Here is a 12,865-nt window from a genome sequence, read left to right on the forward strand (position 1 = left end):
GAGCAAGGGGCCACCCAGTCCTAGCATCTGAGCCTCGAGTCCTTCATCTGCAAAATGCAGCGAGCCCACCCACCTTCTTCGTAGCAAGGGGCGATGTCTGAGAGCTCGCAGGGCTGCCCAGGTGGGCTAGCCTTCCACACCTCAAGGGGTACCGCTTTTGTAGGGCTGGCCCGGATTGTCTCCCTGGACCCATCTCTTTTTGCATGGGGACCCAGGAGGCCTAGTTCCTGCACTGTCCACTTTGTGGGCACCTGTGGCAGGTCACAGTCCTCCTCTTGCCTCAGTCCTTCTCTTCCCGATGACCCCTTCCTTCCCCCAACTGCACAGCACGACCTAGGTAATGGGGGCTGGTTGTGGCCATAGGCAGACAGACAGCTGGGCTGATCTGGAGATCTGTCAACAGCCCAACGGAAATCTCCTCTTTATGCTTAAAATAAAACCTACATCAAACCTGTCACCAGAGCCCCCATTAGTGCTTCCTGTTTCTGAGTGCTGCAGCGAGGCAGCTTGTGTGAGAGGAAACACTGCCCAGCCCGCTCCACTCCCACCCTGGGGGGCTGGCCAGGCCATCCCTGGCGTGGCTCTTTGTGTGCCTGGCCCTAGCCACTCCATCAGGCAAGGGTGGTTTCCTAGCAGGTAGCTAACCGGAAAGACCAGGAGGAGCCAGGACCTCACCGCCCAGTGCCAGCCCCCTCCTGCCCGGTGCCCAGGTACTAGGATATGGCATGAAGGGCCCAGAACATAACACAGTCCCAACTCAAGGAGGGCTGTCCCACCTGTTCTCCCTCTGAGCCCAGGAGGAGGACTGGCTTACCCAACATCACCCAGAGTTAGAGGCAAGGCCACCCATTCTGCTGTCCACCTCCAAGAACTCCCTCTTCCTATTCATGCTCTGTGGCCCCTGTGACCCTGAGTTCAGTGCTTGCCCTCCCTGGGATTCTTGCCCCCTTGGGAACCAGGTAGGATGGGGAAGGGGGAGCATTCAAGGCTGGGGAGAATGCAGGTGTGACTGCCAGACCTTCTACTGCCTGCCCGCTTCCTGGCACAGGGGAAGCCCATAGTCCTATCCCACTCTGTCCCCACTCACTGGCTGCATCTGTCCCCTACTCTGTGAAGGAGGCGTTCTGAGGACCCTCTCTGGGGCAAGTCTCAAGCCAGCCACTGACCTCCTCCACTCCAAGGCTTCCCTCCCCCCCACCCAACCCCCTGGGAACACAGAAGAGTCTGAAGGCCCAGCCTTGAGAAACAAGCATTTATTAACCAGAGGGAGCGAAGTCAGAGCAGTGCAGACTGCCAACCAGCCCCTGTGGTCCACCCACCTAGGCCAGCTGCTGCACAGCAGGAAGAGCAGCAGATAGGCCCCTTCCTCCCCACCCCATGCCCCAGGGTGCGTTCCCAGGAAGCTAGGGCCCACTGGGTAAGGAAGAGGAAGTCAACAGGGACAGAAGCCAAGGAAGGAAGGAGGAAACAGAGTCACTGGGTAGGCAGACTTGGCAGACCCCTTGGCCCCCCACTCCCAATGGGGAGGGCTAAATGGCCAGATGCCAGCCCCAGCAGAGAAACCAAGCAGGGGTTTGCCCATGTCAGAACCCTTGTATGAGGGGAGGAGGGGCCAGGGTCAAGAGCAACCCTCTCCAGGATCAGTCCTTGCCAGAGGATGTCATTCTAAGCAGAAGCTTCTGCCTCTACACCAAGTTCACACAAGAGCTGCCTCTGGTCTGCCCAGAGACCCAGGCAGTGCATGCAGAAGAGGTCAAGGGCCTCTCCAAGATATGTCCTGTGGTGAATTCCGAGTCCAGGAGAGGGCTAGCCCTCAGCTGCTGGGGTCTCCCGTGCCTGCCGCAACCCATACAGCCACTTGATCACGCGGGCATTGCGCTCCACCACGGACACGCCATAGGGGACCCGCTCCTGGGCCCACTCCTCCACAGTAGCAGAGCTGCGGTGGGAACAGCCCCCCTCAGAGCTGCCTGGCCCAGCACTGGGCCCCGCCAGGGACACGATGTCCGAGCTGGCCCGTGCCAGGTGGGCCACTCCCAACCCCCGTGCTTCCTCTGGATCCAGACCACAGAAGTTAAAAAAGCGCTCAAGGTCGGCGGCTGCCCTGGAGAAGCGTTCACTCAGGTCTGACTTGGAGCGCTGCAAACCCGGTGGCCGACCTGGGCTGGAGGTGGCGGCAGTGCCTGGTGATGGGCAAGGTCGGGCAGGTGAGGCAGGCAAGGGGAGAACGTCCACTCGTCGGACCGCAGCTGTGCTGGGTGACGGGCGTGGAGGAGTGGCTGGGGGGTGCTGGTAGGCTCCCTCTGCCCGTCCGGGGGTACGGTTGGCCTCGGCAGGCAACACAGGACTATCACACAAATTGATGAGGCTGCTAAGGATGTCCAGGTCCAGCTGAGGCCGGCGGCCGGGACCCGGCAGGACTCGGCGGCTAGGCGTGAGCACTGTGCGGCGAGTCCCCGGGCTGAAGAGAGGCTGTTTGGACAGCAGAGGCTGCACAGGTTCCTGGCGGGTGTTGGCTACATGCAGGCTCTTGACGTACTTGGCCTTGTCGGCCTCCAGGCGCTCCACAGCACTGGGTTTCCGTGCTCCACCCTCCGCTGGTCTCCGCAGGAGGTACCCGGGAACCTTGGTCCGCAGGCGAAAAGGTAAGGTTGGGGTGGCGGGGGCCCCGGGGCTCAGCGTGTCCACTGGCATGGCTACTACATCCCCGGAGGGCGCGCGTCTGAACAGATCAGAGAAATGAGGAGACAGAGTTCCCGGCACAAAGTTGGCAGCTGGACGCCGGCAACGGCTGCAGTGAAGGAAAGAAAAGGGGCAGAGCACGCTCAGACAAAGGCTCACCCCAGGCTGCGGGAGCACAAGACGCCGGCCTTATTATAAGCTGAAGGCCACGCCCCACCTCACCGGGAGCCAATCATCAGGCAGCAAGCTACAGCTGAAGGCCTGTTGTCCCGCCCATATCACCTCCCTCCCACCCCGGGCCCGGACCAGTCCAAGCAAAGAGAAAAAAGGCGTTAGAGAAGAAAAATAGGGCAAGGCACACTTTCAAGGGAGCAAAGCGGGCTCCAGCTCTGCGATGGGACCAGCCAGCTCAGCCTGGCGTCCTCTCAACAGCCCCATTCTGCGGATGGAGAAACTGAAGTTCAGGGACACAATTAACTTGCTTAAGCTAACCCAGGCTCTGCCCTTGCCTCCAAGCAGGGAGGTGCTGGAGACAGAGGAATTGGGATTAAGTGACCAAGAGAAAGGGCTCTAGTCCCTCACTGCACCTGGACTGCCCACAAGAGCCTGGTACTACCTCTTCCCCTCACCCTCCCGGGCAGGAAGCTGCTTTGTGCCATCCACCTGTCTAGACATGCCAGGCCCCAGGCGCAGGAGCTGAGCGTGTAGGGGAGGAGCAGAAAATCCCCACCCCTACCCCAGAGGAGTACAGACACCAGTCAGCCTCCAGTGTGGGACTCCGAGGCTGATATGATCCTGTCAACCCTGAGTTATGCTGCTCCGAGATCACACAGCCCTGCACGAGGTATCCAGCAGACCCCTGGATCTGCCAGCAGGCATTGGGTGGACACTCTCAGGCTAGAGGACCCACACCTGAGTGCACAAGCATCTACATGGCCATCCATACACACACCAGGGCCTGTACCCCAGGTATCAAGCCAACGCTGTCCCTGTTGCCAAGGAAGACCCAGGGCCACAAGGTTCACCATTCTCCTCTGCCCTTCAAGGGCCCTTGGAGATGGAGCAGAAGAAAACCCAAACACTAAGTCCCAAAACTTCTCATCTATAAGACGAAGGGGAGGTGTCTAAGTCTGCAAGAGGACTTGCAGTTCAGGCTACTAGACCCGTGCTGTCCAATTCAGTAGCCACTAGCCCCATGGGTCTATTCGACCTTAACTAAAAATTTTAATTAAATAAAAACTTAAAATTCATTTCAAGTTCTCAGCAGCTGCACGTGGCCAGTGGTCCCTGTGCCAGGCGGCACAAAAGAGACCCTGCTGTGTGTCAGACATTGGATACCACCCTCTCCTGTACGATTTCCAACAAGCCTGTGGCTGCCACCCTTTCTTGCAGTTGGAGGAACTGAAACAGAGAACTGATTGCCCTAGGTTCCAGTAGACGAAGGGACAGAGTCACAGGAAGCCTGCCCTGACTGCTACACTGCTGACTTCAACACTGCACCATTTGTCCCCAAAGCACTCCCAACACCCCCCCACACACAATTTATTTTCTCCTTCTTAAGTACCATATAATTCACTTTCTTATCCTATGATTGTTTTACTTTTTGTTGCCCCACCTCCTAAAACATCAGCTCCCTCCGGGCAGGGGGTTCTGTGTTTTGTTCACTGCATCTCACATTCGTGATACTGCTCGCAACACATGCAGGGACTTACTGAATCAAAACGTACACGGGAGGGGCCGGGGCTGCGGCTCAGTGGTCGCGCGCTCTCGTAGCATGTGTGAGGCACTGGGTTCCATCCTCAGCACCGCAGAAAATAAATAAATAAATAAAGATATCAAGTTCATCCGCAACTAAAAAACAATTTTTTTTAACTGTACATGGGAGCCAGGTGTGAGAAGGCAGATGGAGATGAACTAAAGAGGGCCACCCCAAGCTGCAGCAGGCAGCAAGTCCAAGGTGGTAACTAGTGTTCCAGGAGTCTGGCAATCCAGAAGTGCACACAAATTCTACTTTCTTAACTGTGCATATTCAGTAATAATACATTTTAAAATAGTGCTCATGCTCATTCTGGATACACAAAATGTGGCTGCAAACATCTGCTCCTGCTCAGCCCAGTCTCCAGCTCGGGACCTAAGCAGCAGTGCGGAGCTGAGACTACAACCTTAGCCTGCACTGCTCCAGAGGAGGGATGCAGAAGTGGGAAGGGGACAGAGCCCTAGGAGAGGGCAGGCAGGGTCTGACAGGAGGCCCTCCTACTTGTTGAGGTAGCCAGACTCTGCCCCACCCCCCAACCCCCATCCCAGCCGCCACCACCCAAACCAGTCAAACCCGTCGGTGGCAGGCGGTTCCCTCCCAGGCACCAGCGGGGGGACAGAGAAGGAGGTCGATGAGCAAGACCAGGTCAGAAGCCCTTCTGGAGCCGGGCTCTGACACCCACTCTCTCTGACAGAACCTGCTGACCCCAGGGTCCCCTCCAGCTGGGCTAGTCACCACGCCCAGCTAAGAGCACTGGTCCAGGGTCCCGGTTCACCCGCCCACCTACCCACCAAGCGCCTTGCGCAAGTCGCTGTTCCTCTTAACAGACCAGGTTTCCTTATCTGTGAAATGCAGGTAAAAATAGACCTCCCTGCGGTCAGGTCACCGTGAGCAGGGAGATCCGACAGGTCGAGAATTTGCAGCACCTGGGAAAGGGTGGCGCTCCGAACCAGGCTCGCTGTCCTATGTATTATGACTGAGGACCGGACACTGTCCCCTCAGAAGCCTGCTCCACAAGAGTGTCTAAGCACAACTGCGAATAGAGGAGGCACAGAACAGGGGCTAACCAGTGGGCAGACCTGCACAGTCCCATGTCACAGGGGGACAAATGCTCCACAGTGACCCCTGCGAGGGGAAGCCTGGGTCTCAGTCACCAGGTAGAACTCTACGTCCTCTCCGTGGCCTTCTCTCACCACCCAAGGCCCCACCCACGGATTTTTAAATGCTGCCCACAAATGTCCCCAAATGCGCTGGCCCCAGAGCCCTTCTTATCCTTGGGGCACTCAGTCCACCCGGCCAACTCTCCCCAACCCAGTCCCACGTCATCCTCTGAAGGTCGTAGAATGGGTGGGGGAATTGGGATTCCCAGTTTGGTTTCTGCCCCCGCCCCCACCCGGCCTCCTCCTCTGGGAAATCTTGAAGGTCTCTAGTGGAGACCATGCTGTGTGACACCCAAGGCCGGCTGCCCCTCTCTGAGCTGGGTTGACCTGTATATCAACGAGGGGGCTGAAGACCCAATTCCTACGACCCCGTTAAGTCTGAAAGGGGAGCACCTGCCCACCTGGTCCCCACCATCCAGGGGAGGGAGGAGCACTGGGTTGCCCCCACCCGGGCCAGAGGACCCTGGTCCCACCCCCGCCAGCTCCTACCTGGCTGCGCCAGCGCTGCTGCCTTGAGCTCCTCGCCCGGCCCACCTGAGGCTCAGGTTACCCGCCTTTGCGCAACTTCCGGCGGCTGCAGCCGGTGAACCCGCCAGCCCGGGTATTACCCAGAAAGGGGTAAGCTGGGCAGGGGCTGGAACCAAGCCCCAGAGCACTGACAGCTGGCTGGGTGCCCGACCCAGTACAGTCCGCTCCAGGCTCGCCCAGGGAACTCTTCCGGATCAGGGACAGCCCACAGCACACGGGCGGCAAAAAGCCCCCGTGACACTGTCAGGGAAGCGCACCCATCTTAGCCCTCTCCCGTGGTCTCGGCCACCGCCAGTTACCTGTCACTGTGCCAGGGCTGGGAAAGTGCCTTTCCTGGTATTAATTAACCCACTTTATGCTCCCAGGAACGCGATGAGCTCAGCTCTACTGTCATCCCCATTTGACGGATGGAAAGCTGAGGCTGGGACTGGCCGAATCACCCGCCCAAAGTCACCCAGGCACACCAACCTGGGCACCTTCCCTTTAGATCAACTCCTTTTCACCTGCATGCCTCTGGGCAGGTTTTGGCCCTCTACTCTATGAATGAGGAGACTCCGACATGGAGGGACAGACCAGTGTGAGCTCCAAGGGCCCCGGGATGCCCACAGAAGCTCTGTGGGCATTACTGTCAAAACAGTAAACGTGGGCAAGGGCCGCCATGACAGTGACCTCAGCTAGAACTCGGTGTCAGGCTCTGCAGCTACTCAGCCCTCTGGGCCTCCAGGAGGGAGGCCCTCTGTAACCACACTTCCAGAAGAGGCTGGAGCACTGCCAGCAGGACCCTGAGAGGGTGATGGCTGTCTCCTCTGCCAGCCTGATCCCACTGTGTCGCTCAGGTGGGCACACTGGACCTGAGGCCCAGGAAAAGAGGTGTCCACCAGGCCTCCGATGTGGGAAGGCCAAAGGGGGTCTGGTCCCATTTCTGTGCCTGGTGGAGGCTGAGCCAGAACTTGGTGGGGGCACGAGGAGGCAGAAAGTGACCCTGGTCAGCTTTGCTCCAGTTCCCAATGTCAGGGGACTGGGTACAAGACCATCACCCCCAACAATGGCCCACAGGCTCCCTGCTTGGTGCTCCACTGAGGATCAGTAGGTGACAGGGAGAGAAATCTCTTCAGGCACTAGTAGGAAATACAGAGCAGCAGACAATCCCCACAACACAGGGAAGAACTAATCTCTCCTCAACACTGGCTTTGCTCCAGGCACTGTTCTAGGCTCCTTATGCATGTTCATTATTTCATTCTCACGCTGACTCTATGAGGCAGGTACCACCATTGTGGCCCCTGTGCAGATGAGAAAACTGAGGCACAGAGAAGTGAGGCCACACAGCAGGCAAACAGCAGAGCCAGAATTTGAACCCAGGCTTGGACTGGGGGGCCAAGAGGAAGAAGAAGACAGAGTTTACAGGCTTGGGCTTTGGCCACTCATCGGATGTATCCCCCAGGGAACTCCTAAAGAAACTACAGCCTCTTTGTCTGGGTCCCAGAAGGATGACCACCTTCAGAAGTACACCCAGGCTATCTTTCTGGGCCTCAATTTCCTTAGCTGTAAAGTGGGGTAAAAAATGGCAATGTTTTCCCAACAAACCAGATCTCATTACTGCTGTGCTTAAACCTTTCTGTGGTTAAGGAGTGGAGCCCGCCGGCCCTCCAGGACCAAGACTTTGCTCAATGCTACCATCTTATCTCCAGCCTCTTTCCCACATGGGCCACAAAGTCCTTCCTGCTGGTCCTGAATGTGCCAAGGTCTTTCCTGCCTCAGGGCCTTTGCACCAGTTGCTGTCTGCCTCCAATCTCTTACTTCATCATCTTCAGATCTCACTTCAAATGCCCCCTCCTCTCTGAGGCCTCCATGACCACCTAAGAAGCTTCCACCAGTGCACTAACCCCTCTTCTTCCCTTCCCAGTATTCACCCCACCCTCTTTATGGATGTTCATTTATCTGTCACCCCCACTGGGCTCCACCATACCCTTCCATATTTTCTCCCTCTTGGGACCAAACACAAGAGGAAACATCATTGGCCAAGGGGCTGAGCTGGGAGCTGGGCCACCATTCAAGAACAGAACACTAAATGCACACAGCTTTTTTGTATGTCAGTTACACCTCAATTAGAAAACAAAGATAGGAACAAAGAAAAAGGCTAAACATATCTGTCAGGAACAACACAGAAGTTCTGTTGTGTCCTTAGTGGGGCCTGTCAGGAGCATTTGACAGCACTTTGTCCTCAGTGATAGCTGATTAATTGGGTAAGAAAATGCCTGACAAATTTTGCCTCTGCCCAGTTATGATTTTCCCTTTACAATTAATAATTACCTGTGGGAGGGAATAAAAAGACCAGGTCCCTGGGCACCAAGCCTCCCCTGCCCCCAACTTGCCGCCGGCCTTCCCAGACCTGCCCCTCCTCCTCTGGCCCCAAGTCTCCTCCACTGCAGCAGGACTCTGGGCCCTGCTCGTCAAGCCCCGTTCTTCCTTCAAAGACACCAACCTCATCCAGAACTCGGCTCAGGCTGGCTCTGCTGCCTGCAGGGCCACTCTATCCCAGTGTGGCACCACCACGCCCACCTCCTGTCGGAAGTAGCATGGACTCCAGACCAACCTGCTAGGGTTCAAGTCCCAGCTCCACCAGTAACTAACTGAGACCCTGGTAAGTTCCTCAACTTCCACACTGTGACAGCATCCATAGCAGCGCCTCCCACCCAGCAAGAGGCCTGCGTGGGGCAATCGTCACCAAAGTGTGAGCTGGGCTAACTGTTCAATCCCGCAGATCCCCAAGTGCTCAGAATTCTGGGCTGCTGGAGGCCTCACCCAGGAGCCTCACCCAGGAGCCTCACCCAGGAGCCTCTAGCAGCCCAGAATTCTGAGCACAGCTGTCCCAGGCCACAGATCAGAGTAGCACAGGTAACAGGTAAGAGCAGAGCGGTTTGACTGACATCTCTCCAAGGACATAAAAACAGTCAGTAGGTAAAAGACCAGATGCTCAAATCATTCATCATTAGGGAAGCACAAATCAAAAACATGAGGCACCCCCTCACAGCCATTATCAAAAATATACTAACAGAAAATAACCAGGGCTGACGAGGATGTGGAGACATTAGAACCTTGGGCACTGGTGCTGGGAATGTAAAATGGTACAGCTGCTGGGAAAACCAGTAATGGCAGTTCCTCGGAAAAAAAAAAAAAAAATTAAACAGCCATGCGCAGTGGTTGCACCCCTGTAATCCCAGAGGCTCAGGAGGCTGAGGCAGGAAGATCGAGTTCAAAGCCAGCCTCAGCAACTTACCGAGGCCCTAAGCAACTTAGTGAGACCCTGTCTCAAAATAAAATATAAAAAGGGCTGGGGACGTGGCTCAGTGGTTAAGCGCCCCTGGGTTCAATCCCTGGTACCAAAAAAAAATTAAACATAAAATTACCATAGGTATCATCCAGCAATTCTGCCTCTGAATGTATACCCAAAGAATCAAAAGCAGGGACGTAAAGGAACATCTTTACACACTTGCATGTAGTAGCATTATGCAATCACTGAAAGGTGGAAGAGACCCAAGCATCCATCAATGAATGAATGGAGAGGCAAAATGTGGTGAGATATCTCTCTCTCTCTCTCTCTCTATATATATATATATATACATATATATATATATAGTTTTTCACCCTCAAAAGTGGGGGAAATGGAAGTTAATGTTTATTGGGCATGGAATTTCTGGAGTGGATGGGATTGATTATTTCACCACATGAGTGTCACTGAATGGCACACTGAAAAGCAGTTAAGGTGGCCAATGTTATACACAAGCAAAGGGGAGAGCGAGAGCGTGGAATCTGGAGTTCCCAGACTTCCAAGGTTCGAATGCCACCTCTAGGTGACCTTATGCACATTTTAAACCCCTCTGCAAGTCAGAAATGGCATCAGCAGTAAATCCATGAAGAGCTGCGGGAACGGAATGAGCTCATACTTGCAGAGTCCCGGGCACCTAGTAAGCGCTCAGGAGGCATTAGTGATTTTCCGTCAGGGGCTGGGAGGTGTGGCTTCTGGTGTTTGTCATTTTTATGACATTCTACACCGTCTGCTCCCCCTTCCTTCCACCTGCTTCTCTCCTTCTGGCCCAGACGTGATGGAGACAGGGAGGCCTTTGCCTGCCCCAGAGGAGGATCAGGAAGGCTCCAGGCAGTAGACAGGGGCCAGCCAGTAGGGCAGCCCAGCTCGATTTCAGCCCAGCTGTCCAGGTCAGAGATACCCGCTGGGTATCCTCCAGGGCCATGCCAGGTCCCAGGCTATTTCTGGAGTCTTCCTGCAGCTCCTGTCCTGGCCTGCCCAGCAGTCGACTTGGCCCAGGGCAGCCTTGCACAAGCCTGGGGAAGGGAGAGATGAGCAGGCTGTGGGAGGAGGTGGGCGTGGAAGCCTGGGGCATTGAGCTCCTGCCTGGGCCACCCAGGTGCCCACCTCCACAACTCAATATCCTGGGCCTCGGTTTGTACCTGAGGCTGCAAAACGGGGAAAGGGGGCTTGAACAGGGTCTGAATGAGGGAGAAACCACATGCTAGACCTCAGGGAGGGACCTGGCACACAGGAGAGAGGGTGGGGGTGAGCCAAAGCCAGGGCCAAGCCCACTTCCTGTCCTAGATTGCCCTCTGCCTAGGCCTGACCTCACCATCATGGCGTTTATCTCAGCTCAGAGATGTGAAGAAACTTGCCAAAGTCACATAGCAAGTCAGTGATGGATCACAGACAGGGCAGTGATCTCATGATTTTATTTATACTTAATCACTAAATATAAATATTTAATGATTTTTTCAATGCACATGGCTCAAAATTCAAAAACTTTAAAGGGAATAAAGTTTAAAAAAAAAAACCTCCCTCGCACCTCTGTCTCCAGCCCTCCTCTTCACAGGTGCCTCAAGGACAGACCGTTGTGCACCCTTCCAGAGAAACGTGAGGCACACACGAGCAAGCAGGGACGTATACTCTTTCTCTTCTTCTAGACAGCATCACGCTGTGGGTATTGTTTTCACTTTGCTCTTTTACTCAATATATATGACGTTCTTGATGCCACATCAGTACATAAAGAGCGTCCAATTATTTCCCATCAGCCCCTCCTGAGGGCAGCTTAGCATCTGTCCTGTTCATCTATTGCAAACCACATGCACCTACAGCATTTTGTCCAGCAGTGAGGCAGTTGAATCAGGGGATGCACTTATAATTGTGACAGAGACGGGGGAAGGACTGCGCTCCATGGAAGCTGTCTGCATTGACCTCCCACCAGCTGAACACACAGCAAATGGTCAGCAGATGCTAGTTAATCGAGTTACCTTGATTACCAAGGCTCAGGGCTCCCTAGGTTTGTGCTGGGAGGGAGTCCCTAACTTGCTCCATCCTAGCCCCAGCCCTGCATCACATTCTAGTTGGGGAAGACAATAAACTGGCTAACAGAAAAAGTAAATAGGGCATAGGGTGGAGCAGATGTCACTGAGAAAAGCAAAACACGCAAGGAGGCTAGATCATATGAAGTCAATAAATATTTGCTGAAAGAATGAATGAATGGCTTGTTTTCTTTCTGAGTTCCTCCCCCCAAAGCCACGAGGAGGGTACAGCAGAGAAGCTAAGAAGTCCCTTCCGAAGAGATTCATTCAAGACACTCAGATCCTGTGTCTATGGGCCAATGCCTCTAAGATGAAAGCCAGACAGACTGGGAGCCAAGCCCTGCGTTGCCAAGTCTGTGACAGCCCCCACCTACAAAAGCAGACCCACAATAGCAACCTGTGGGTAGGGACATACCCAGGAGGCTGAGCAGGATCCAACCTACATTAAACACGCCACCGTGGGAGGATCCAAGCCTCATCCCCAACTCCAAAGTCTCTCGTGACCAGTGGCTTTGGTTACCAGGCTGTCCCTACTGGCCTTCCACCAACCTGGGACAGACATAAGGGTCTCAAATGAACGCCGAGTCCCGCCCCTGGGGAAGGGAAAACGGAGTTCAGAAGCGGAATCCCGAGGACCGTGCGGGTGGGGCGGGGCTCGGGCGCCGTGCCCCGCCCCCAGGGGCTGCGAAACCACCGCCAGCGGCGTGGGGTCTCTCAAGGCGACTCCAGATGGCCAAGGCCAGTGGCTGTGAGGTGAAGCGGAAGCCGTGGGGTCTGGGTCGACCCTCGGCGGCCCGTCCGTGAACCAGGACGCGGGCACGGCGCGCACGGCAGGCCGGTGAGCGGGACCCCGGACCCGGGCTCGCACCCCGCAGCCCCCGCGCGCTCACCTGGAGCCCGCGCTAGGCGTGTGCGGCTCCCCCGGCGCCGACTGGACGGGCTGACAGCTCGGACTCGCGCCGGAGCGGAGGCCCGGCCCCTGGTGGGAGCCGGGGGACTGCCCCGCCGGAGCCCTCCGCACCGAGCCGAGCAGGTGGCCCGGCCGTCCCGCGGCCCCGCCCGAGCGGAGGAAGGGGAAGTGAGCGCGCCCCCCGTCGCCGGAATGGTTCGCCCCGGACTTCCTGATTGGTTCCTCGCTTCCGTTCGAACGCCGCGCCGCCCCGGTTGCCAGGCAACCGCTTAGCTTCGGCCGCGTGAAGCCGGCGCCGCGACCCGGCAGCCCGCCCGGCTCCGCCCATCTGGCTCCAGCCTCTTCCCGCCGCGGCTTCTGCTGCAGCGCCGGGTTCTCTCCCTTTCTTCTCATTCCGCCCCTTCCAGCTGGTACTTCCTTTACGTCCCCAGCTGGAAGAGGTACTAGTCAGGGACCCGGGACTAGTTCCCAGTCCCAACT

General features: G+C 56.3%; 1 protein-coding gene across 2 annotated transcripts; it reads right to left on the minus strand.

Annotated features, from left to right (window-relative positions):
* Positions 1-1,237: 1,237 nt before the first annotated feature.
* FAM110A (family with sequence similarity 110 member A) lies at positions 1,238-12,551 on the minus strand. 2 transcript variants are annotated; one of them, XM_079128354.1, is made up of 2 exons: positions 12,366-12,551; positions 1,238-2,791 (listed from the first exon to the last, which is right to left on the minus strand). In XM_079128354.1, exon 2 carries the CDS (start codon positions 2,692-2,694, stop codon positions 1,807-1,809), a length of 888 nt encoding a protein of 295 aa, XP_078984480.1. In that variant the 5' UTR covers positions 2,695-2,791; positions 12,366-12,551; the 3' UTR covers positions 1,238-1,806. The 2 variants fall into 2 exon arrangements, with proteins under 2 accessions (XP_078984480.1, XP_078984479.1); XM_079128353.1 differs by lacking the exon at positions 12,366-12,551 and adding an exon at positions 6,088-6,196.
* Between the last annotated feature and the right edge of the window lie 314 nt (positions 12,552-12,865).

This window comes from Sciurus vulgaris, assembly GCF_902686455.1.
Source record: "Sciurus vulgaris genome assembly, chromosome: 2".
NCBI lineage: Eukaryota > Metazoa > Chordata > Mammalia > Rodentia > Sciuridae > Sciurus > Sciurus vulgaris.